We start from the raw sequence: 25785 nt of genomic DNA, 5'->3' as shown, positions 1-25785 counted from the left end.
TCGAGAAGAGAGACGAGCGAGACTGTCGACCTTACGGAATTGGATAAGGTTCGGGAATGCGTGGGCTTATTGCCTCTCGGTGGCAAGCGATGTCGACATTGCTTTCTGCACCAGTGATAGTTTTCAGGAACTGAACACACAAAGTCACCATTATAAAAGCGAGATTTCTTTTGTACTCGAACGGAGTTGCAATTCAGAATCCAAATATAACGAACGCCGCACATTCACGTGTACGGCTGAGAAATTATATACGATTTCGGACTAGAGCCGAGAGCAAAGAGCAGGTGCGAGCGCTCTTTTAATTAGAAGTCTGAATTATATTGCACTGATGGCGACACGTACTCTATTCAGAGGTCTTGTAGTAGGGAACCTCGTGTGTAATCGGCCAGTTCCAATGTCATCTCGTAACGCCGAAAATTCGGTGAATGTTCATACCTCGAGTAAGTGAAGGTTGCAAATTTCACACTTCTATTGTGTGCGGTTTTAGCTGACCTATTCTACTTGAATAAAAATAAAATATATTAACCAGGGAAAAATATTGATATGCTTCAATAATATAATTGAAGCATATCAATATTTTGCTAGAAAATTAAGTAACCTAGTTTCGGAATATTTAGTAACAAGTAAAACCATTATTGGAAAATTTCTGAGTTAAAATTGGCGTAGTAATATAAGGATTAATAAAAGAGATAACTGAAAATGATTTGTGCGTTGTAAATTACGTTCGCATATTATATTATATACGTTATTCGACTTACAAAATGTATAAAGAATTCGCGTGACATCAATTAACCCATTTCACGAACCGTTTCATCTTTATTGTTCAGATATCGTATTACTACTTGCAATTTTCAATATATGTCCGTATATTTATTTAATAAACAGATTGCACGAATCTTTCACGTAACGTATAATAAATTTCATAGTAAACTTCAATACAGTATATTCATCTCTCTGTTCTGATCTCATTTTTTACCTTAGGACATCTTTGCTGTCTCTCCAATTTATACAGATCAATAAAAACGCTAAACGAACGAACTGAGTATTAAGTTTTATATATGTAAGTTTTATATATGTAACATCGTCTTCTCGCTGTCTGATTGCGTTTATACGTGACCAAGATTCCCTCGAGAACGAAGGAGATGAAGACCGAAGAACGTGTGGACCTTGATCAAGGACGATGAGGTTGGTAAGGACCCTTCGTCTTTTATACCATATTTCGAACAAATTTATCTTCTTCTTGAGATAATCCATGAGATAACCCTAAGCCTATCTTCCTCTAGAAACTAAATTAACTTTATCAATTTCCCTTTATTCGAATTTTTACATTCTTGTTTTCTGTCCCATCAACGTTAACGAGAAATTAATCTTGCAAACTGATAGTTTACGCTTCGTTATCACAAATAAAATCACAGTTTTAAATATTTTTCGCTGCATTTCAACAATTCTAAATCAAACTATATTTCTTTTAATTAACTATACACTGTTAGAAATGCTTCGTTTACATATAAATGAAGCATTATGAACAAAATTAAAAGTAATGAATGATTTAATTAAAAATTAAGTTACAGTAGTTACTTAAATGTAATAAATGTGTACATTAAATTTCATAAAATTTTATGAAAAGTACATTAAATTTCATTACATAAATATACTTTACAGCTATAAATACATTAAATTTAATGTAACGTCATAAAATTAAATTCAAATTGTGTAATTTAAAATGTATATTAAAATCTTTCGATAAACCTCAGTTTACGTCTTTCACTCTCTTTTATTCTTCTTCTTCTTTGTTCATTTTATTTTGTTAAATATATAATCACTTAGTTTGTCTAATGATCAAACAACCGGTTTTAATCCTCTGCAGACCACAAGGAAAATTGAAAAGATCCAGATACAAATTTTTTACTTTGAATATTTTGTCGCTTTTACAAAAATTCGACATGCACAAAGAAATATAAAAAAACATTCCGAATTATATAATTGTATAATTATATTCCTTAAAAATATTAAAAGAGTATACCAGCATTCTTTCAGATTTTTTAAAGCCTAAAAACTCTTTGAAAAATGCAACCGTTCCTTAGCAACTTAGATGATTTAATGAAATGCCCGTTCTGTCAATACAGTTTAGTTAATTGTAATTTAATTAGTTTAATTTTAATCTCAATTAACTAACTCTTCATCTTTTTCTGGTTCTAAGAATTAGAAAAAAATGAAGAATAAATTAAATCGAGATTAAAATTAATCTATATTAATAGAAACGGACATAAATGGTGAAATGGTTTAGAATAATCCGCAGAGGATTAAAAATTTTATTATAATATACGATTATAATGTTTATGATGTTTATCACATTTTTAGAAATACAGAAACAAACTGGAACTGTGCTATCAAGTCAAAACGTAATAATTAACATTCTGCACTAATGATACAAATCATTATATTTTCCTCGTTAAATCAATTATGTCGTTCACATACCTAAGTTCATTTCGTTAGACGATAATGCAATTTCAATAATCTATGGCGGGCATCAAAGCGACGCACGCGGCGCAGTCATTACACGTTGGCGTCTCCGCGTGAAGACAATGAGAGATGAGGGTCTTTTAGCGCATCGCATTATGCACGCTTCGTCGACGAACTCATTAAAACCACCGACCGCGCCACGTAACTGGAACCTGGAATAACCCTTCGAAAACTCAAGGGGGAAGCACGATGAGCCTTCTCTTTCTCGCTTAGGAATATCGTTTAGAATTTGCAGTCAGTTAGTGTATACCTATCTATATTATCGTGAACTGTGCAATTTAGCAACACATTTTATGTCATTAATACAATTATAAGAATAATTTGTTAATAATGAATAATTTGTCAATAATTTTTCTTTCTCCCATTAAATTTTCTCATCACTAAGACTATATTTTAATAATCCAATTTAAAATATTATATAAACCTATTTACAATCATATTTTTATTCCTTCCTTTTGGATCTTTCTTATTCAACCCATTTTTTACTATTCTAGGATTTAAAAATATATGGAAAAATTCAGGGTTACTTTTCAACATCTCCATTACATTACCAAATAGTTTTTTAACTCAAATGTTAAAACCTTTACTTAATAAAAATTGGAATTTGTGCAAAAATGAAGAAAAAATTTGAGAATGAAATTCGCTTATGTCAAAAAAAATCCAGATTGCAAGCAAAAGATTAATCAATATTTGACAAATGCTTATTATTAAATCTATTTAATCTAAATTTATTTATTTTTCTTTTTTCTGAATAATTACCTAGTACGTAGTTAAGTGACATGTGGATACGCGTGTGCTAGCATTTTCTATAATTAAAAGAATGCTCTCAAGGGTTAACAACAACACGTTAGAGAAAGGAAGATATTTATAAAGTTATTGATAGCTACTAGGATATTAACTGAAAAAGGTCGCGTGTGGACTCTATAATGCAGTAACTCTTTTAAAAAGCAGATATATCATTTTTTTTATTAATATAGTGAGTCGCCTTACCCCTCCCCCCCTTTCTCTGTCATATGTTTAAAACTATCTAATCTATAAAAGTTTTTTTATTTTTAATATTTTTATCCTATTATATTTTTTCATTCACACGCATTTTTTTCATTATTTCCACGCAAGCTTCAGCGCCTTTAATTAATATTTTAACATCTCAAATTGTATTGTTCGAGGATATAAATATCCGAACTGCAATATTGTGTCCTGAGATTGAATTTCTCGTTTGCCCGAACACATATTTACCAAAATGTGATAACAATGTATTATATATGTATATACAATATATCATGTACGCTAAGATATTTTATTATCATCATATATCTATATTACACGTGAATTTAATACAATAGATTATCGATATATTAGGTACATTTAATCTGTTTTCGAATTAATTTAGCTTTATCGGTATTTTTATCTTCGGAAGTGCTTCTGAATTTCTATTTTAGCTAGTCTATAAATACGTAGATAAGAATATTACGTAAAGATTCTAGAGATACCGAAGTAGGTATTTTGACTTTCTCTCGGTAAGGTATAAAAATTTTTAACATATATAATTTATGTCAGTGAAAATGCAACCCAATAAAATTAAATGTCAGATTCTGAATGTTCCATTCAAAGAATAGAATAACGGATGTTTCATGAATTCTCTTAGACTCTATTTATCTTTGCACCTTTCCTTTATACTATTCCAATGCATATCTTTCTGTATTGCTTTTCACTTTGCTAAAGCTATCGAAGTGAATAGCCGAAGGCAATAACGAATGATTCAACGGACCACGAAGCAAAGGTGTCAGCAAGGAGTGTTCAAGTGAATGCATATCCAATTACAGGACCGTGCTCGGTCAGGCGATCTTTGAAGCCGAACTTCTGAACCGATCGACTTACCTAATTTCGCCGAGCTTTAATGAGTTGGTTTCACCCTTCCGACCAATGAAACGGCCCGTTTATTTCATTAGTTGGTCTTAGCAATGAAATCCAATATCTAATGGATAACTGCAAAACTCTGGTATTTCACAGAGTTAGGTGTAACGACAAAAGCGAAAAAATTCTGTCATGGCAAATTGAAAATGTTTAAATGCGTCTCGAGATACGTCCGACTATAAATATCGAGATGACTCATTCGAGTGCATTGGCCTAAATACTGAGCCGCGTCACTGATGCGTGGCGGGCCGAGTATCGAGCTGCATCACTGGCGCGACACGCCACGGCTTAAATATCGAACAAAAAAATTATGCGGAGTTAAAAGTATTAATGAGGGGAATGTTAATAAGTGATCATAAAAGTGCATTCGTTGCATGTGATTCTAATAACGCCAGTCTTGTATATATACATATATATATATAACATTCCTGGCAAATTCATGTGAAAAATAAAAGCAGAAGAGAAAACGTTTGTAGGCGAAGTGAATATAAAGTGGCTGAATACTACTGTTCTGCCCGGACGTGCATTTCATCGGGTTGGTAAGTAATTTCATTGTGAGCATTACTATACAGGATATAAAGTTACGTACATCCGGATACTTCCGGTAGCGAGAGTGACTCTAAGACGAACGCTTTGCTTCCGCGTTTTATGCAGCACGCAATGCAAGGAGAGTAGAAGAAAAAAAAAGCAGAAAAGTGTTTCTTGCGTCGAAATGTCTCTTGACTGCTGTGAAAAGAATGGAAGCGTAAAAATGGACTTTAATATGCCTCTTCATCGTGCCGCTCATCAACGTCGCAATAAAAAAAAAAATTAATGCACAGCTCAGAAAAACAAAAAAATTCAAGCTACAATTTCCATTTGAATGTTCAATTGTTAAAATGTCATTTAAGTATAATTTATTATATTACATATTAAATATTATATTATTGTTCGTACTATTGTTCCGAGCGTTATAAGCATTTGCTTTTCGCTTCACCTTTCCATTATTTCCTTTTCCACGCACATTCATGAGAAGATAATTTTATTATGTAAAAATGCGTTATACGTCGTGATAACGCAGTTGTAGACATAGTGAAATGTAAAGTATAAATGGATCCTCACGTTGATGTTCTGGCGCTCGCGTCGGGATTAATTAGTCATGGAAATAATAATTTACCTCGTCACCCGCTTGTAATTATACAATTACGCGGTTATTTATAAATGAGCAGAATTAATCAACTGCTCGGATAAAGCTCTGGAGCGGAGAACTTGCCGAAATAAATTTTCATAATCCTGACACGGAAGCCAGCTAATCGCCGTTAGCACTCACGCGTATTACCTGAATGCAACTTCCGTCTGATAATGTCTAATATATACGCACGTCAGTTGATGAGTCAAAGGCAGATCGATCACGAGCAAAAACAAGCATGCAAAAATACGAACATGCAGAGATATAATAATATTTGCATATAATATATACAAAAATTTCGTATGCTATTCACAAATTAAAATATCTTGGAATAAAGAGAATATATTTATTGCGGAATAGATGGAAAATAGATATTATTTTCAAGTTTGCTTGTTAAAAAATTTTGCATGCGCAAAAATAACTCTGCTACATTTTCAGGAATAAAATAATGTAACAGGACATATGTACGTATATATACATATACATATACAGCATAGATATAAAACACTCTGAATTTATTACATTTTCTTTCAAAAAGGAGATAATAAAAAAACAGGACTAACATGAAATATTATAAAAAATTATTATAAAAATAAATATTATTTTTCAATAAATCTGTTTTTAATTTACTTTTTACTTTTTATTAGATAAAATAGAACATTCACGTGAATTTGTGGGAGTACTTTTTGTATTGGCCCTACAACTATATATTCTCTATATTAATGTAGAAATATATTATTACATTTCTCCCATTTTGAAAAAAGAAACAAATTTGTAAAAAGAATTTTCCTCCATGTACAACAATAAAATTATATAAAAAAATATTTAAAACCTATTTAAGTATTAAAATGTATGATTTAGTATCACTGACTTATTATTATTATCTTGCTCTCGTGGAATATAAAGCGTTAGAAATATATATACATACATATATATATATATATATATATATATATATATATATACATACATATAATACATGCAGTAGAATTTGATGTAATACCATATGCACTTATCTTAAATAAAACGAAGAAGCAAAGCGCTAGATAGAACTCACCGTCGTTGTTGGTCCGTGCGCGAGGTGGAGATGAGCTAACGGTTGTAAAATTTCTAGAGACGTTGTCGCGTGGTGGCGGCTGCGGTCCTTCGAGATTTGGACTGGGACTGAATTCAGCCCTGAAGTCCGCCCTGTCGAATCCTTCCTCGAACTCTTGCATCACTGCCTCGTCCGGTTCGATACCGCCCTCAAATTGCTCCCGTAACACCGACCTCGGAACTGGAACGGAAAAAGAGATTTCAAAGTCTGTTCGCTGTGTAATGGACTCCATCAACGACACATCAAATATACATAGAAGTACGCCGTTTTGTACAAGATTGCCGATATAAGGAAAGAATTCTTCGACGACGAGAGTCGCGATAAAATCATTTCCACGTCGGTATTGGTTTCCGTTAAAAGCCTGCGATTGACTGAAATTTGAGACGGAGAGTCATGCATGTTTCATGAGCAAAAAATTATATTAAAAAAAAAGTAAAATCTGAACTTATCCAACTATAGGTCCAACTTATAATTAGTTGATAATATCAAGCGTAAGTTTCGCATGATTATTTAATGATATCAAGTATAAGTAAGTTTCGCATGCTTTTATATGAAATTACGGAAAAATGCTGCAACGAGCAGACTAGATTTTATTATATATTCAACGGCTCATTTACGAATGCATAAATGCGGAAAATGCGAAATCATTCGATCCTTCGATGCATTTTACCCTTCAAGAATTCTCGTGGCATCCTATTCCGTGCATTCTACGCGCATTGCATTCAGGCTAAGTTCGTACGAATTTATGCAATGGCTTCCAGAGCACCCGTTCTAAATGTACGTAAGAGCATGGATAAGCGTCGATCGGATCAAAACGTATACATAAACGTTATGTGTGATGGCAAATAAATCCGCTTCAAGATGTGTGCGAGCGCAGTGGTTAATATCTACCAGTAATAACATTGCATTTGCGCACGTTGTGTATCGAATCGGAATGAAATGCTACCGATCGTTGTAAGTGATACGTAATCGTTATCGTGCTTACACGGTACTGCCCATTTTTCATTGAACGTGCGTCGCCGCGCTTGCAATAAACCTCATGCACTGCTAGGAGTATACTCGTGAATTCGCGACATAAAATAGTTTCGTTGCGCGGGGCGAGCACGAAATACGTTTCGAGGTAAAATGGAGATATACATGATATTTTGAGAAGTGACATCAATCAATTGACAATTTTACGAGCGGCAATCGTAAATCATATAAAATCGTGCAATCGTCTATAAGTCTATTATATGCCTAAAAGTCACGATATATAGTTTTTGATTATATTTTTTTCCAATCAAAAATCTAAATGTGCAAAGTGATCTAGATTAGGATTACGTCTAAATTAAACGGTTATATTTTGCAAGTTACGGTTATATTTTACGCCGAACAAAATTAATAAAATGCAATTTTGTAAAAGTAAATTGTTAAATTTTGAATCCTTTTCCTTCGATAATTAATGTGTACATGTTGACACTTATAAACTGGTTTGTGCATTTATAAATTAACTTGTAAATGGTTTAAATAAAATTTTCTCTACAATATGACGTTTCATTTATTTTGTTCAACCTATCCGTTGCAAAATACAATAATAACCATTTAGTTTAGATACAATCTTAATAATTACAGTATATTGAATTCCCATGAATGTGTTTATAATTTTAAAATATAAAATGTTAAAAATAGGAAATATTTATTATACTTTTAACTTTAAAAGCTTTTATAATAAACTTGTAAAATTCTATAAATATGGTATTATACCTCAGCGGCAAAGAGAGATAGAGAGAAAGAGAGAGAGATATGTAAATTACGTTTAACCATACTCAACTAATATTTTTCAATTTTTTTGAAAAAAGAGTTAAAAGCATCAGCATTTTTTATTTTTACTCAGTCTTGTATATCTTTATACTTTCTTTCTTAAAAAAGCCTAAAGCTTTTAAGAGAGTCCAGGACTTAAGAGAGTTCTAAGATCCCAGAAAAATTTCTTCATGCTGATCAATACTGTTCTAAGAACGTCAGTTAGTAAATTAACTGTAGGATATTTACTGAGACACTCTGCGCGAGGAAAACACGGTGAACATCTCGTGAACTCTTGCTAGTCCCCACTTTAAAATAATTTCCGTCATTTCGTCGGAAAATTTCCGTATAATAATCTAGAAGCGCGCATAGCACCGGCTCGTTCACCGAATTAAAGGTAAATGACGCGACTATATAAGCGAGCGAAGTGGTGGGCTGCGATGTAGCTTGTTTACTGCAATTAATAATTGTAATTTAACACCAATTCTGTGGCAGTACAATACATGCTGCAACGGGTTATACCCGGTCTTGGCATTGGCGCCTGGCGACCGGCGCGTTCGTGCGCACGGAACGCTCATGATGCTTTAAACCAAGCGAATACATTATGACCCGCGTCCACGTATAATGGAACGGAGAAAATGTGGGGGACGGAGAAGATGCTGTTGTGAGCTTCTATCGCTATTGCCGCTGGTGCGACATTAAACGCGAAGTATTGCGGAAAAATATCATTTTCCCTAACGCAAAAAGTATTAAAATGTTACATTCGGCATTAACAATGGCATTCAAATAGGAAGTAATTTTAAAATTACCACAATACAAATGAGTAAATTTAGTAACATGAGTATCAATTTTTATGGCTGCTGAATTTATTCTGTTATACATATCAGCTCATACATACATTAAGAAGTAAATGCGTAACTGTAATCTATTATCATTTTACTTTTTAATGATCATCACTTTTTTCTGTCTGTAACAGTAACGTCATTGCATATTAAGATAACAAATTCAGTCATTACTTTTATTACTTCAATCCCTTATTATCTTTATAATTATTCAATAGATCTCTCTCTCTCTCTCTCTCTCTCTCTCTCTCTCTCTCTCTCTCTCTCTCTCTCTCTCTCTCTCTCTCTCTCTCTCTCTCTCTCTCTCTCTCTCTCTCTCTCTCTCTCTCTCTCTCTCTCTCTCTCTTTAATGAAAATATTTTGTAATAGAAATTTAAATATCAAAAAACGTTTTGTACTTTATATCTTAAGCTGTATTCTGTAGTCACTGCCAATACTGAAAATCTGTAGTGTATATATAATGTAAACTATAAATTTTTATATTGACAGTGAATATAAGAATGGACTATTCTAAATAACGATATTAATGTTTAAAAATAACGTTTAATAAAATTTTTAATAAAATCTGCATTTGTAAATTATCGAAGTTTCTTATTAAAGATAAGCATATATTAAAAAATAAAAATATTAATATAAAGAATTATCGAAGATTTATTAGATATAAAAGTTTAATACAAAGAAAAGCTATATATAAACTAACTTAGAATTTTACATTTTAATAGTGATTTTCACTATATATTAATATTGATTATTAAATAATGTAATTTTTAAATTTAATATCATACTTTAATATGACAAAAAAATAACGGTAACGTATTACCGTTATTTTTTGTAAAAAGTAACTTGTTAATATTATGAACTAACGTTTCTAATTCTGCATATGTATTGTATTCAGTAGAAAAAGCAGCTTTGCCATTGTTGTACAATTCTTTAACATGATTGGTCTTGTCCTAATTTTTCATTGGATCTAAATGCATAAATCAATCATGTTAAAAAATTTTACAAGAGTTGGATAGCTGCTTTCTCTATTAAACGCAGCCAATATTTCTTTACAAATGTTTAATCAATATAAAAATTTTAGAGAATTGAAGGACGATAATGTACATTTACGTAAACTGTATTTTACGACTTTTATTGGTTTGTCGCAGGAAGAGTTCAAAACTTTTTAAGATAAATCAATTTTCTCATGCAAGGAAGTTCAAGAACTAATAATATTAATTAATCGTATCACGCGATTTTAACTTGATTCCAACTCGAATTCAGTACTATTACTTACATCATTAATTTATAAAGAAACGGAGTTTTCTAGGTATAGAAACAGTAATGACGCATTACGACTAAGGTGTAGCTTACTCGTGGCAATTAATTACAGTAATTTAACGCCAATTTCGCGGTACAGCTTGCCGTAAATGCGGGTTAAATTTACTTTGAGTCGGTACACCGAAGCTTTAATCTGCGTGGATATATTAGAACACCACAACACAAGCGAGAATAATATAACAAAGGAAATACTCCAAGAAGATACGCCATTGCAAGGATACACAAATTGATGCAATAATTACTTATCGTAATCGTCTAATTTTGTGTCGACAATTATTGGCGTTGTTTTACAAGTTTATGTCGTGTCTACGAAAATTAAACTTATTAGTGTGATTAACAGATATCAGTCGTCTTGATAGCCGAGTTAGGTTTGGGAACACTAAAGCTCGTTAGCGCATATAGTATAGTTATCATTAGCTTAACGCAGGTCATCATAATAACGCTCTGCCACGTTCGGGATACAGGATAGAGGATGTTAGCCATGGTCAGCAGCAATAATAATGAGAACCAGCAATTTGCGACGCGCGAGGCTTTTACCACTTCGCTGCTCTCTTGAGGGAGCATTAATTTATTATCCTGGAATTGTCACACTTGTGTACATAGATTGTACCGCTCGCATAGTAAAATGTTAACGTGTACATGGGCAAATATAAATTAACCGCGAGTATTTAATATTACGCTTGTGAAACTCCGCGCCGTATCTCAATTCTGCTGCTTGTATTACAATTCCATCAAGTAACGTAATATTTTTTATGAAAAACTGTGCAACTTTAAGTTAATGAACATATGTATATATATATATTTTTTTTTTCTTAACATTATTTCGAAATTGATCGCGAAACCGAAAATAGTAACGTTTTGATTAATTCTTAATCTTAATTTTGCAAAAAACTATTGAATAAAAAAATCTACAGCCCATATGTTATTCAAAAAACAAGATTTGGAAAAAGTTGTCGGTAATCAGTGTATTGACACGTGTATTGCTTCCGAGTATCATTTCGCCTTATCAAAGATTACGTTCTTTTCAAGTCAGAAGTCGCAGCGAATGCCGCAGCGAAAGTCTTCAATGAATTCATCGTGTAAAAGACTAGAATAACAGCAGAAAAGACCAAGATAGCAATAATTGTTTCCCAAGTCCCATCAGTGAGATATATCGTGCAGACCTTGGTGAACTGAAGACATCCTAAATTTTACGAGTCTCTACGTCGCGCTAATAAGACTTTTGTATTGCAAGAGGAGTTCTCTCAATCTTGCTTGACGCAGGAGCTTATGTAAGTCGACGGAACGATGAAAGGAATTTTGAGATCAGTTTAAGTCCCGCTACGAGCTACTCGTCGACACAGAAGCCAAAAGTGGTACAAGTGGCAGTAAGACGCGGATTTACATGGAAATGTCTTCCATCTGAACGACTTTTCATTTTCGATGGCTGAGTACTGTACAAGAGAGATCACCAACTATTCCTCTTTTCAAATAAAGTGTTGAAAACTTTACCGAAACTACAGTAAATTTAATCATGGAACAAACTAAGCGCTCAACAAATCGAGTACACTTATATTATATCAAAGACGTTTGATTGCGCTAATAATGCCGAACAAGAGAGTAAAATTAAACGGAAAAACCAATTTTTATAAATATAGAAACACAGCAAGAAAGACTTTTTTTTTTAAAATATTGAATATTTTTGTTAGAATTTCTAGTTTTTATTGAATCTATTTTTACGTATGAAAGTCAATGCATTCAATATAGATATATTAGAATGAAGCACAATGGCGTTGCTATCGAAAAAAATTTTATCGCAAACTGAAAGTGATATGTTATGATATACGACTTGTTAAGCCAGATCTATGCCAGATTTTTATAGAACTTGAATTCCAAACCACACATCGAAGTACTTGAAATATTTTATAAAATCTTGAGAGTAAATATCTCACCAATTACAGTTTTAATTAAAATTTTCTCAAATTAAAATCCACTACAGTATAATTGGAAGCTAAGCTTGCTTTCCACTAAAACTTAAATAACTTGCTAATTAAGACAATGATAACATTTTCCTTAACAGAAAAATAAAACACCAAAGTTAAAAAAATCTACTATCGTTAAAATGATGTATGCATTAAAGTATTACGGCACAATTATATGAATAACAAAATAAAAACACATCATTTTTTGTATTTTTTTTCTATTTTAAAATGTTCACATTTTCTAGAACAGGAAATTGCGCGGATATTCATATAATGATCGCTTTGCAAATGTATTCTGTGGTTTTTTTTTTTTTATAAGCGGTAAATGCCACACATTCATTATTGCAACAAAGCCCCTCAAGGTATTCTCCGTTGTTCGCGTACATATTTGTTATGGATACCAAACATATTCAGCAAAATCGAATCAGAGACGAGCGACGCCTGGTAACGTCAAGCACGTAGATGATTTCAAATGGGCAGCAGACTGAGTTTGAACTCACTACGCCTCTGAAATTAGGAGCGTATGTACGGAAAGGATGCTTCGCTTGCATCAATGTTATAGTTTCCAGTCAGATATTGCATAGGCACGTCGCTTCGCACACTTCGTACCTTTATCATCCGTTTCACTGTCAGCAACGATGCAAACACAAAACGATCACTTTAATAAATATTTGAAACTTTGCTGGAAACACGTATCTTCCAATTTACAGCGTGACGGAAATATACTGAGAGTTTCTCTGCAAAATGTGTTATTTATGGAGACGAAGACGAGATTTCATAATATTCCTAGTAATATTAAATAGATTTAAATAACATACATACAACTAATAAATTCATAACGTCAAATTATACCCAATTTGAATTGTTTTCAATCATTTCTATAGCCACTGTTTTACTCAATATGTCATTAATTTAACTACGTTTTAGTTAAATAATTTAACTCACGAAAATATATTAAATTTGACTCAAATTTAGTTTATTATTTATTAAGTGCGTTAATATGATTTTGTTTATTTTGAAACTAACTAGGAATAGATTAATTTACATTTTAATACATGAAAGTTAAAAGTAATAAAATCCTTTTAACTCAAGGGATTGATATTGCTCCTTTGATATGTAACGGTGTACATTGATAAAAAAATATATATATACTTGTCAAGAAGATATCACTGACGTTGCAGCGTACTTTCATAATGGATTTACTAAATTTCATTTCTCGTTGCAAATTCATTTTTCGTGGCAAATTTAAACACACAGTTGGCCTAGATTGTCAGCTAAAAATCCATCAGACTGGCACAATGCTCGACTGTCGTGTTTTTTAATTGCATCCAAAAACGTGAATAGAAATTCACGACTGGTGAGGCGCTTCGTGATGTGAGAGAAGAGTCTGAATGACATATCCGATAAAATGGAATCGCGCCTTCGGAAGCGATCGCGAGCGGGCGCGTGCAATAAATCTCCCCCAAGACTGACAAACGAAAAAGTTAAACGCCGTAATCGAAAATGTAGTATGTAAATCCCGACGCTACGCGGGGAACACGCGCCTCGGCGGTCGTTTATCCGTCGCTATCGAAAATTTCACGCTTGTCGTTTTTTTAATCCCAAACAACCCCTCGCTCTTGTTGTTCCCCCCCGTTCTGTTCTGTCAGACCAGTCGTGTTGCCGAAATAGGAGCGTTGACTGCAGGAAATGCAAAATCGTTTTGTCACGCGAAAAAGTGCTAACCAGTTGACAATGGTGACCGCCGTTTTATCGAGCGATCTTTCACCCTCGCTGCCATCCACCCTCGCAAATGATATTTACCCGGAAATACAAAAGAGGAAGAGGGAAAGAGGCAGAAGGGGAGAGAGAAGGATATATAGAGCACAGATACGGTTGCCAGCCGTGTAAGCGTGAAGATGATTAATGATGAACGATGGATCGCTGGCCCGGATCGTCAAAGGACGAACGCGTACCAGTCGCGGTTATTAATTACACGCTTTGCGTGAAGCGATAAGAATAAAGCATCGATTGAGTATGAACAGAGAAAGGATAAAGAAAAGTTAATGTAAATTATGGACGGAGATTAAAAGCACGACGTTCACCTTTTTTCAAAAGCTCTCCCACAGGATCATCATAAAAGTTTCCAGTGAATTCGAATAGAACGCGCTCCTTCTCTCTCTTTCTCTTTGGAAGAATACATATCATAATTCATTATCAAATTCTTCACATATCTGCTTTAAGAGGTATTAAATTCCTACAGAATTCCTTTAAGAATCTAATGACCGTTCCTATCTTATATTAATCAAGTTAATCATCTATCTTCATTTATTTCGCATAACAATAGTGTAATTATGTAAGACAGGTATATCGATTAGATGCGAAATATGTCTACACAGAAAAGATCACGTACATGAACTCTTTTCATACATAAGCATTTCACACTGGCGTATATAATTTGTCATTTCATTTATATTTTATTCTTTTTCAGTATTATATGTCGTTTCCCTTACTTTTTTCTTTTCGGTGCACGAAATAAACCCTTTGCGACGAGGTAAAAGTATTTTTGTTTCGCTTCAGCATATAAGCCCGGTATCATGCTAGATCTTAAAAATACGGAATGCTTCTCATTTATCTTTAGTTATTTTAACGACTTAAAAAACATTTATTAAATGTTTGATGGTCAGCGCTTTCTTATTTTTTTTCCCTTAAAGCTCTTTAGAAAATTATACAACGGTCGCTGTATTCAACAAATTTTTTCCACCATTTCACAAAACAAAAAATAAACAAAATCTTTAAAATCCATTTTCAATCATACACGGCTTTTCTTATTTTATGCATACATATATCTGAAATAGAATTCTTTCTCCTTTATAAAAATTCTATAGATACTTTTTCTATTTCCACAAACAGGATTATACGATCAATATGTTTTCATAAAGCACGTCCGTTTGTTTTATCTTATATTTGAAAAATAAGGCTAGTTTTTAATTTATCAATTGATTAATCGTATTATATGTAAATGCAGCTTTGCTCCATAAAAGGTGTATTTGTGCATAATGCGATTGATCAATACGATGAATTAAAAAAAAACTCTCCTATATATTGAAGATTAGACCCGTAATTGTTTCTCGGATTTATAAAAATAGATTAAAGATGGATTTATAAAGATTAAAAATGGCTCGAAACGGCTCTGGTATTTATTTGTTAGTTTTTTGAAGTAGTAATACAAACATTCTGGTGCGCGCATTGATTTAGAGATACCCTGAGGGGCAGTGGAAAAGAGTGTAAAATAACCAAAAGCTTGAATTGCAATTTTTACACAAAGGCCACGTGCGAGCGACAATATTGAGTAAAAACCAGGTTGCAGGTTGAATCCGGTCGCAGAATGTATTACATACATATGTAGTTTGAACGAGTATGCAAATATGTTCGCGGCTGGCTATACATAGGCCAAGGCTAGGTTGTGTCCGAGAAGGTACGGAGGTATACTACTTGCATTAACTGTCTCTATTGTGTTGATAATATATTGAAAATAAAAAACTGAGCTAAATAAAATTACGACGATATTAAAATTTGATGTTAAGTAATCTTTTAAAAAAAATTAAGAAATATCAATTAGAGCTGATACTTCTGAAGCTTCTATAAGTATTTTCTTCAAAGAAACTACGATTTACGATTTATTTCTTGATATATCGTTAAATACATTGCTAAATTAGAGCATTTTAGTTATTTAGTTATTTAATATATTATATAATATATATAATTAATAATATATATAATTAATTATAATATATATAATTAATATAGAATTATTTAATATATTTTAATTCATTTCTTATTGATCAATAATTATATAAGTTTCTATTTCGGAATAATAATAAACGTATATACAGGGTGTCCCGAAATTCGAGGACAATATTATTACAGCGTAAAACTTCGTGAAAAATTAAGTAATGAAAGTGCATTCCATTCTTTCCGCAAAGTAAAGTTTTTTAGTATAAATGTTTAAAGTTTGGCCAATCCTAAACATTAATTAAAAAGTCGTTCGTCTACGTGCGTGCAATAGTATTAGATGTTCAACACTTCGTACACTGTTCGAACACTTCGAGGAATGACTTTTTAATCAACATTTAGAATTGGCCAAACTTGCAATTTTTCATTTTTTTACTATATCTACTGTACGCAATAATGTACTTTCCTGAGAATAGATTTCATGTTCATAAAAATTAACTTAAAGACAGATAAAGATTATTCCTCTGCTGCTGTTCTCAGCATGTTTCCAAATATTGGCTGATTTCTCTATCTTTTTCTTTTCTTTTTAAAAAACATTCCTTCTATTTTCTCCTCACATCCGGTTCGTTGATGTTTGCATATTGTTGTTTGCATATTCATTCCTCAGGTTCACTTTATCGTACAATTACTACCGCCACATATATATTGCTACGTCCTGCACGATCCGCTCGAAATTCAATAGAGAGAATATACGAGAAAGTAGAACGCAATTGCTTGGTCGAAGGCAGTTATTGCACGGGATGCGTTATGTGCAATAACTTTGTAATTGTCGTCACGAAGACACAAAGTGAACCAGGATTACTTGTTCAAACGTACTGCTATCATCGATTATTCGTGTTATCTACGCGAATTCCATCACATAAAGCATATAAATCTCTCATTATACGACACAATTTTTTATTTGCGACATTACATGCTTCATGCAATTTTTATTTACAGAAATTTTAACTTTATAATATATGATCTTATAAATTATATAAAAATATTTCGTAAAAATCATTTATAAGCAATTAATAATTTTAATATATTTAAAATATAAATAATATTTCCAAACACAAGCTATAAGATTAGCTATGAGAAACTGTAAATTATATAATTGTTTTCAAAAAGCAGAGATATAACAGTATTTAAAAAATGTATAAAATGTATAAAACAAAACAACGATACGTGAACGAATGTATCTCTCAAATGTCCTCAGATAGATATAAAGTCTCATATTTCAAATCACTGAATTAAATCAGATATCAATATATATATATATATATATATATATATATATATATATATCTGTACATACGCGTACAGATGCGTGTATGCATAGGTAGTGACTCAATTGAAAATATTGTCCATAAACTCGAAATGTTCCATGATATCTGTACACGTAAAACAATATTATTCTAGATACATTTGAATTAGTGGAAAAATGATAGTTACATTATAATGTATGCATTTCAAAATTTTTGATTTAATTTAATTTAATTTTTTTTTTATTTTATTTTTAAATGCTAGAAATATAAAAAATATAAAACAATTATTTGAATACTTTCTAATGGATTGACGTGAATGAAATTAAATTTTCATACATCATTTTCAATCATTCATCAATTCCATACTTACAAATTACTTAAATTCATAAGTTTTTATTCCTACATAATATTACAGTACTCATGTTTGTATATAATTTAGCGACACATAAATTAGGGATTATGCAAATTTTCATCGAGAACATGCAATGCAATAATATCTGTATGCAAAAATGCATTAAAGATGTTGCAACTGACAGAGAATGCGAACGAATAATTTTTCGCTTCACTTCAACTACTTAACGGTTCCGCACTGTAAAGTCCTACACGAACCAATGAGCCTTTCCATCCCACTTCACGTAGCTGGTGAGGGTGGCAAGCGATACACACACGTCAGCCGCCATCGTCGGACTAGATGCATTCATTTAGCGCTCAAAGGGAGGGAAAACTCGAATTTTTAATAAGCCACGGAATTTTCACCCTAGCTAAAAGTATGCATGACTCTATATACTCATCGCTCTCGTAAATAACAGCACATAATACATAGGTATCCATTATATATCAATTACATTCTGAATGTATCTCTTTGAACGATAAATTTTACGGGATAAAAATGTAAAATAAATTTTCAGACATTGTTATATTGTCTGGACATTTTCATTAATTTCAATGTAATTGACTTGCGAGCTTTAGTTAATAAAATAAATTAGAAAGAAAACACTGTGTAAAATGTATATATAAAATATACATATAAAAATGTACGCTTACGCCTGTTAAATATCCTTCTTTGTAATTCATTTTAAATACTGTTAGTTTTTAAAAATTAATTGCTTTTACAACAAAAAAAGGTTCCTCTCTTGTGCATCAAGAAATCTACAAAAACTTCAAAGAGTGCGTTAGATCCACATAAAGCAAATGAAACAATGTTACTTAATTAATTCAGAAATAGCTAGAGTTAATTATTGTTTTATACGTTTTTTAAAAATAGTCGTTCTTCATCCTAAACTTATATTTATTTGTGCTGAAATCATAGAAATATAACTATTCTTTCTCATTTTTTTCTCCCCCCCCCCCCTCTCTCTCTCTCTCTCTCTCTCTCTGCGTATATGTTAGAAGCCGTAACCATAGCCATAGCCGAGCGAACGGGGGAACCGCCCATGAATTCATTTGCGAAGGGGCTTCATTAATTTCGCCCGGGTGCACTTCCCAATCGGCGGTCGCCTGTGATTGAGTGCACGGAGAGGAGTGCGTAAATCGAGCGTGCATATGTCTCAATATTCGCGCGTAGGATGTGTCTGCGTGCATTGTACGCGCACGGTTGAGCAATGCAGCGGCGCGGTACGAGACATCCACATCCCTTGATCAAAGTGCTGCCTAGGTTGCGTGCCCGCATGGTTCAACTACCGGTACGCCGCTACATACACATCGACTTGTTCGACACTGTATTCGACGCTGTAATTTTCATTAAGCTCATAAGCACAACCCGAAAAATAGTTGATTGCGCCATCACGTCATACATTCGTTGAATTACAAAACTATATTGTCGAATTTGCATACGTTAAATAATTTGAATATTAATAATTCGGTGCATTAATGTATACTTATAATAATTTAATTCTACTTTTAATGTATACTTATGTAATAATTAATTAATAATAATTTAAATTTAATTAAAATTTATTTCTTATATCTCTCATTCAATACTTATATGTTATCTCCTATATTCAATACTTATACATTATCTCCTTCTCTCTCTCTCTCTCTCTCTCTCTCTCTCTCTCTCTCTCTCTCAATAATATCATTATTTCTTATTCAATTATACGTTTCAATGACATTTCAACGATTTACTTTTTACGTTTTCGCGGAATATCCTATGATTCGTGAGAAAGAATTTGCATTGAATTTTATCGCTTTAAGAGCTTCCAGAAGATTAAAAAATAGTATATACACACACACACACACACACACACACGCGCGCGCTATATCTACACACAACATACACATGTATATACATATAAATATATATATATATATACATAATATATACAATTTCTAGAAGCGCGAGAGAGAGAGCAACGGTTTGAATCAAATTGAAGCATCTATTGTGCATGTTCGTCACCACAATTCGTACATAATCCTGAAATCCGATATTAAAACGAGACGATCTATCTCGGCTAGAGTATCTCGTTATCTCGGGTCAAAGTAGCATTGGTAATGCGATGCATCGGCACAAATGCGGTAGCATTCCAAGCTTGGCAACGCAATTATAATTGTAACGGGCGGTCTTATTGTAGAAAATTCAAAACCAGTTAACCGATGACCGAATTTCACGAATTCGATCGCTCGGTAAACGCGATAATCACGGCAGTTCCCATCTTATTCGATCATAAGATCTCGATGGTTAGCTCGAAGGCTGTATGCGAACGAAAAAGTTCGATGGTTCTGTGTTCGCAGCCCTCGGCTATGCTATAGGGAATTCAATTCCCACGTCAACAGAAGCGAATTTATCGTAGCACGGATAAAGCGAGGACCTGCGAGAGGTTTAGAGGAAATGTACGAATACAAAACTTTCCCCTCGAGTTACTAGTGAATTTGTTGCTACGAGACTGCACCTTGTTGCATCTATTCGCATATACACGCTTCCTGTTCCCACTGAACGTTTGATGCGAGAAAGTCATTTTTCAGCGAGTACCATCTTAAGAATCGCATGCGAAGAATGTCGAGAAAAAGCGATAGAACTTGTTCCATCAGAGTTGAGATCCATATGTATATTTCTCGATGCTTAAAAAGAATAAGTTAGAAAATAAACTAATTTTCATAAAAAATTTTAATGTCAAGAGAGACAAAACGTTTCAAAAAGCGAGCTTTTGCTAGTTTTTACTTTATCATTGCTTACTGACCTAGCAGTGGATTTCGTAGAATAAAAACTTTAAAAAAAGATAGTAACTAAGTTGAAAAATGTATGGGATTGCTCTTTGAAAATAGAGATCAGTTTATCTGTACTGAAAAAGAGGTAGTAATATATTATCGCAATTGCAGAGTTTTACAGAGAAATACCTATTTCATTTATATAATCAAAACTAAATTCTAATAGATTCTAATTAATCTTTTCAATGAAAATTAATGTTATATGCTAGCCTGACAAAATATTAAATTATATTATAATGCGTAATATAAAAATATTTGAAAGTTTGCCATTCGTATATAAAAATATTTCAGTTTGAAGAAAACACTCTTAATTTACTAAACGAGTTGTTTCCTGCGTAAGCAACAAATTAGCGTAGTATATCTCCTTTCTCACCTCGGACTTCAATGAAAGAAAAAAATACTTATTCTCTAATAAATAGCGTACTCTCGATAATTAAGTATCGCTTTTTCGCAGACTAGAATAAACGAGATGCTTTTCTTCTGTTTCTCTTTAGTGCAAGTATACATCTTATTTCTCTTTTTTCTGAAATAACAAGTCCCAGAAGGAAATCTGCATATTTAATCATTGTGTGTATGTTCATTTATAATTGCTTGATAAATAAAAGAATGAATCTCTGTAAGTAATAAACTCTTTTTTACAACATCCAGTAAAATATAAACTGTTCCAAATATAATTTACATTACAGTCGGTTTAAAAAAAGCAGCGATTTTATATGAATTAATGGATAAAACGTGACAAAAAGAAAAAAAAAATATTGGTACGAGAAAGGAAACATGTATAAATATCGAGATAAATTATGTATTATATTAATCCTTTTTTAATCACTGTAGTTTAAATAAAGATAAATGTTCATTTTTATCAATGTAGATTAATTTTAATCTCGGTCCAATTTACTCTTCATCTTTTTCTAATTTTTAGAAAATGTTTAGAAAAACTAGAAAGTAAATTAAATCGAAAGTTAATCTAAATTAAAGTTAATCTAAAGTAACTTTATAAGGTAACTCTAATACTCAATATGACCTATTCGCTGTTTGTAGAACTGTACCGTGAATTCAACACAGATAGCACAGTAAGTCTGCAGCAGGCTGTCTGTCTGACTCGATTGCATTAGTTTATTGCTCAGTTTGTTCATTCTGTTACTGTCAGTAAGGCAAAATATAGAAACATCGTGGTTGTGATGTAATATTTCACAGATAAGTAATTGCCTTTTATAACAACTACAAGATGGTTATCAATTTCCAGTTTTCATTTTATTGTGCTTCGTATTTATACTTTACAACCGTACAACTGTATTTAGTTTATATTTTTGTCAACGTTTTGTTTATTATATAACAAAAAAACTTTGTAAGATAGAATCAGTATGATTAATCTATTAGGTACACTGAGTGAGCACATATCGCTGTAATGTTTTTTCGCTACTTTTATTATTTCAAATCATGGATTCGAATTTACTTGTTAAACATCGTAAAGATGAATACATATAAATAAATAAGTCAATTATTTGGAAAATAGTTCTTTGGGTATTCTTGTCAATAAACATATCAATATAATTTATTATCTTGTAAAAACATTTAATTACTTTATTTTTCATTTTTCTAATATTTTTTTATAAAAAAGAGGAAAATGGCTCAGCAAAAAAAAATTTTTTTAATCGAAAAATTTAGATAGGCCATGTAAGGACTATATTGATAAAAACGAGTGTAACTGAAACAATTGGTGCGAACGATGCGTAGTAACTATTGCAGAAATGTAACATGTACTCAATATGATCTAAACATCATTTTTTCTCCAAATTTTCACTACGTCTATGTAAAAATTTGAAAACATATTTTTTTTAATGTTCAGAAATGGTTCCTCTTTTGAATTGGACCATCGGTTTTCAATGTTGGCTCAGCAAAAAAAAATTTTTTTAATCGAAAAATTTAGATAGGCCATGTAAGGGCTATATTGATAAAAACGGGTGTAACTGAAACAATTGGTGCGAACGATGCGTAGTAACTATTGTAGAAATGTAACATGTGCATCGTTATCCGTCCGTCTTAATGCTCAATATGTGTTTTCAAAATACTGCTCAATAATTTTCAAGCTATAAAACGAATATATGTCAAACAGATAAATGTCGATCAAACTATTTTACAGAAAAGATTGGTGCAAGAGATTAGTACGTCGCATTTATATATATAGCTCGAGGATTTAATTATTCATGTTGTATATCAACGTAAACCTGACTGCAACCGGCAGTTGGTTGCTAAACATTCAGCTTGGCGTTACGCGTAATATTTAGCACCTGAAGTAGACATTTCATCAAGACTCGACCACTTGTTAAAAACTTGACGATCTCGCGATGATTTGTAAATGCCGTTGCAATTACAATATTGCGTCTGGTGGTATTTAGTAAAATCAAAAGAGAAAAATGATTGAATAATGTATTCAAAGTAAAACTTCATATCAATTCATTTATTTAAAAATTTGCGTCAGATGTCAATATAGCAAAGAATATTATTTCATTATGTCTTTAAGGAGTATTTATTAGAAATCCAAACGGCACATTATACACAAAAATGCTAAAGCTTCTTTTACTTTCTAAAGATATTTAAAAAAAAAAATAGAAAATTTTCTCTTTAGCTTCTTTCTGAAGCAATATTGAATTTTATTGAAATCATAGTAAAAATCTATATTGTATCGAACTTCTATTATAAATGTGATAGAATTTTTTAAAAATCAGTAGATACTGTACGGAGAAAACTGATAGCACAGACACTTGTTGAAGATTGCAAAGACGACAAATTCCAGACACGAGAGAAATTGCAATAGAATAGTATACGATCTCAAACAAATCTGGGGACACTAAATAAGAGGAACGATAAGAATAAAGCGTTTGGGTCTTGAACAATTCTCGATGTCTTCAATTCTGAAAGACATCGGCAAATGTTCTGTCCGGCAGCAGGGTTAGTGAGTTTTAACGAGTTTACGATCTAAAATATGCAGTCACAATCAACGAGGCTGCTTGCACGACCCCACCATGCGTTTCCCAATACTAAAATATTCAACGGTCGGCTTGTTCTCTCCTTCAATAGCAGAGAATAAATTTTGCGTAATTTCGCCCGCAATAAAAAAAGCAAAAGACTGAAATTAATATCGGAAAGGAAAAATTAAAATCTTATCATTATACAGAAAAATATAGAATAATTTAAAAACACAGGACAATAATATTATGCTTAAACTTCGAAATCAATATGCCTATTTATTCGTGCATTTATTTATCCCATCTATTAATCTACTTTTTATTTCTAATTTTCATAAATATAAGAACTTAAAAAGTTCATCCTTTTCATTTACATTATTTATTGTAAATATAATAATATGCTAATTTATTATATTATTGGAGATCTCAAATAAGAATCTAATTATTCAAAACAAATATAACGGTAATATTTCGTTATTGCGAATGTAAATAAATTGAGTGCAACTATAAAATATTTACAAGCTATTTTCCGTTCAAGTTCAAAATATCAAAATATCTCGTCCGGTAAAACACGGCAAAAAAATTTTTATCAGTTTATCTTATATAAAAATGCCTAGTTGTAATGTTTCACCATGTTCCATGATTACCCTGTCACGAAGTAGTTGAGAGTGATCAGTTACTTGAAGGTCTTTAATTATTACTACTCTCAAACTTGATTAATAACAATTATTTAAAGAATATATTAATATATGTTTATCTGTTTACGTTAATAATTACAATGTATAGTTCATTAATTGTTATTAGTTACTGTAATTTATAAGTTATCATTAAAGCAAATCAGAGATTGATTTCAATCTCGGATGCAATCAAGATTTTATTACCTCGAACTTAACGATTTATTTTATACGTTTATAAATAACAGAATACAAATATCTCAGACTCTGATATCTTTGCAATATCATCATTTACATATGCTTCTCATGAATAATCAAATGCGTATATTAAAGCATTTATTAATATGGATGTATCGTACGACATCGTCACTAAATGTCGAAAACGATTGCAATTGATCGGCGTCGGCATGAATTGTTAAACATAAATCGTATAATTCAAGCGTCGACGGTGTACCATGTGCAAATTAGCGCATATCGACGTAGAAAGACGAATTATACTCGTCTGAATCTAGAAACAGCATACAATTCTCACGCATAACGCGTGCGTAATGGTTAAAAGCGCTTCTGGCTACACACTATTCTGCAGACAAATCGAGAATTGTTATTATGAACACAACTGTCGTGGAAACTAAAGAGAATCGGCAACTGCCACTCAAAGTTGAGAATTGAAATTGTAGCGAAACAAGGAAATGAAGAAAGCCGCCGGGAGGAACGTGGCGTTTAATAAATTCACTCACACCCGTACGCGATGCTTTTGTTTCACAATTCTTCAATTAACTGTACCAATGGCTGTGTGTACATGTAGCGACTAGTTTTTTTTTTTTTTTTTTTTTTCGAAAACATCCAAGGTTGAAAATCGAAATGGGAGGGAGTCAGCTCTGAAAGATTAGTTCATTAATCTTCCATGAAGCACCACCATGTTGTAATTCACTCTTTAAAATGGAAATCGAGAGAAATTCCTCGTAAAAGATCTTGACAACACGTCTGTTAGCATATCTAAAAGATAGTTTTGCTCGCAACTTGATATTCTCATTTAGCGCTTTAAATTTTAAAGGAAGTAAAGTTTTTACTTATAAAATGGATGCTTTTATTTTTTTTAATTATTTAAATTTATAGTATCAGCGTTAATTAATATCAACAATAACTAATTAATTATATTTCCAAATTTTTGGCGAACCTAATTTAATAATTACGAACGTCAAAATGCACGCAAAATTGGTATTAATGACATATATGCAATATATATATATATATATATATATTGCATATTATAAGAACAATATACAATACAATATTAATGAAATGTGTCAAGAGAAT

The 25785-nt window shown here is 32.0% G+C and overlaps 1 protein-coding gene across 5 annotated transcripts in view; it reads right to left on the bottom strand.

The window, feature by feature from the left end:
* Positions 1 to 25785, bottom strand: part of LOC105152483 (uncharacterized) — a 185526-nt gene that overhangs the window by 19964 nt on the left and 139777 nt on the right. For all 5 annotated transcript variants that reach the window (XM_087405359.1, XM_011066815.2, XM_011066814.2 and 2 more), the window contains one exon: positions 6663 to 6881. In XM_087405359.1, coding sequence (XP_087261485.1) covers positions 6663 to 6881 — 219 coding nt within the window. The remainder of the gene's footprint in view (positions 1 to 6662; positions 6882 to 25785) is intronic.

This window comes from Acromyrmex echinatior, chromosome 4 (genome assembly GCF_024713525.1).
Source record: "Acromyrmex echinatior isolate Ae372 chromosome 4, ASM2471352v2, whole genome shotgun sequence".
In the NCBI taxonomy this organism is placed as follows: Eukaryota; Metazoa; Arthropoda; class Insecta; order Hymenoptera; family Formicidae; genus Acromyrmex; species Acromyrmex echinatior.
The sequence above is the reverse complement of the archived record's forward strand: the minus strand, read 5'-3'. Positions and strand labels throughout refer to the sequence as shown.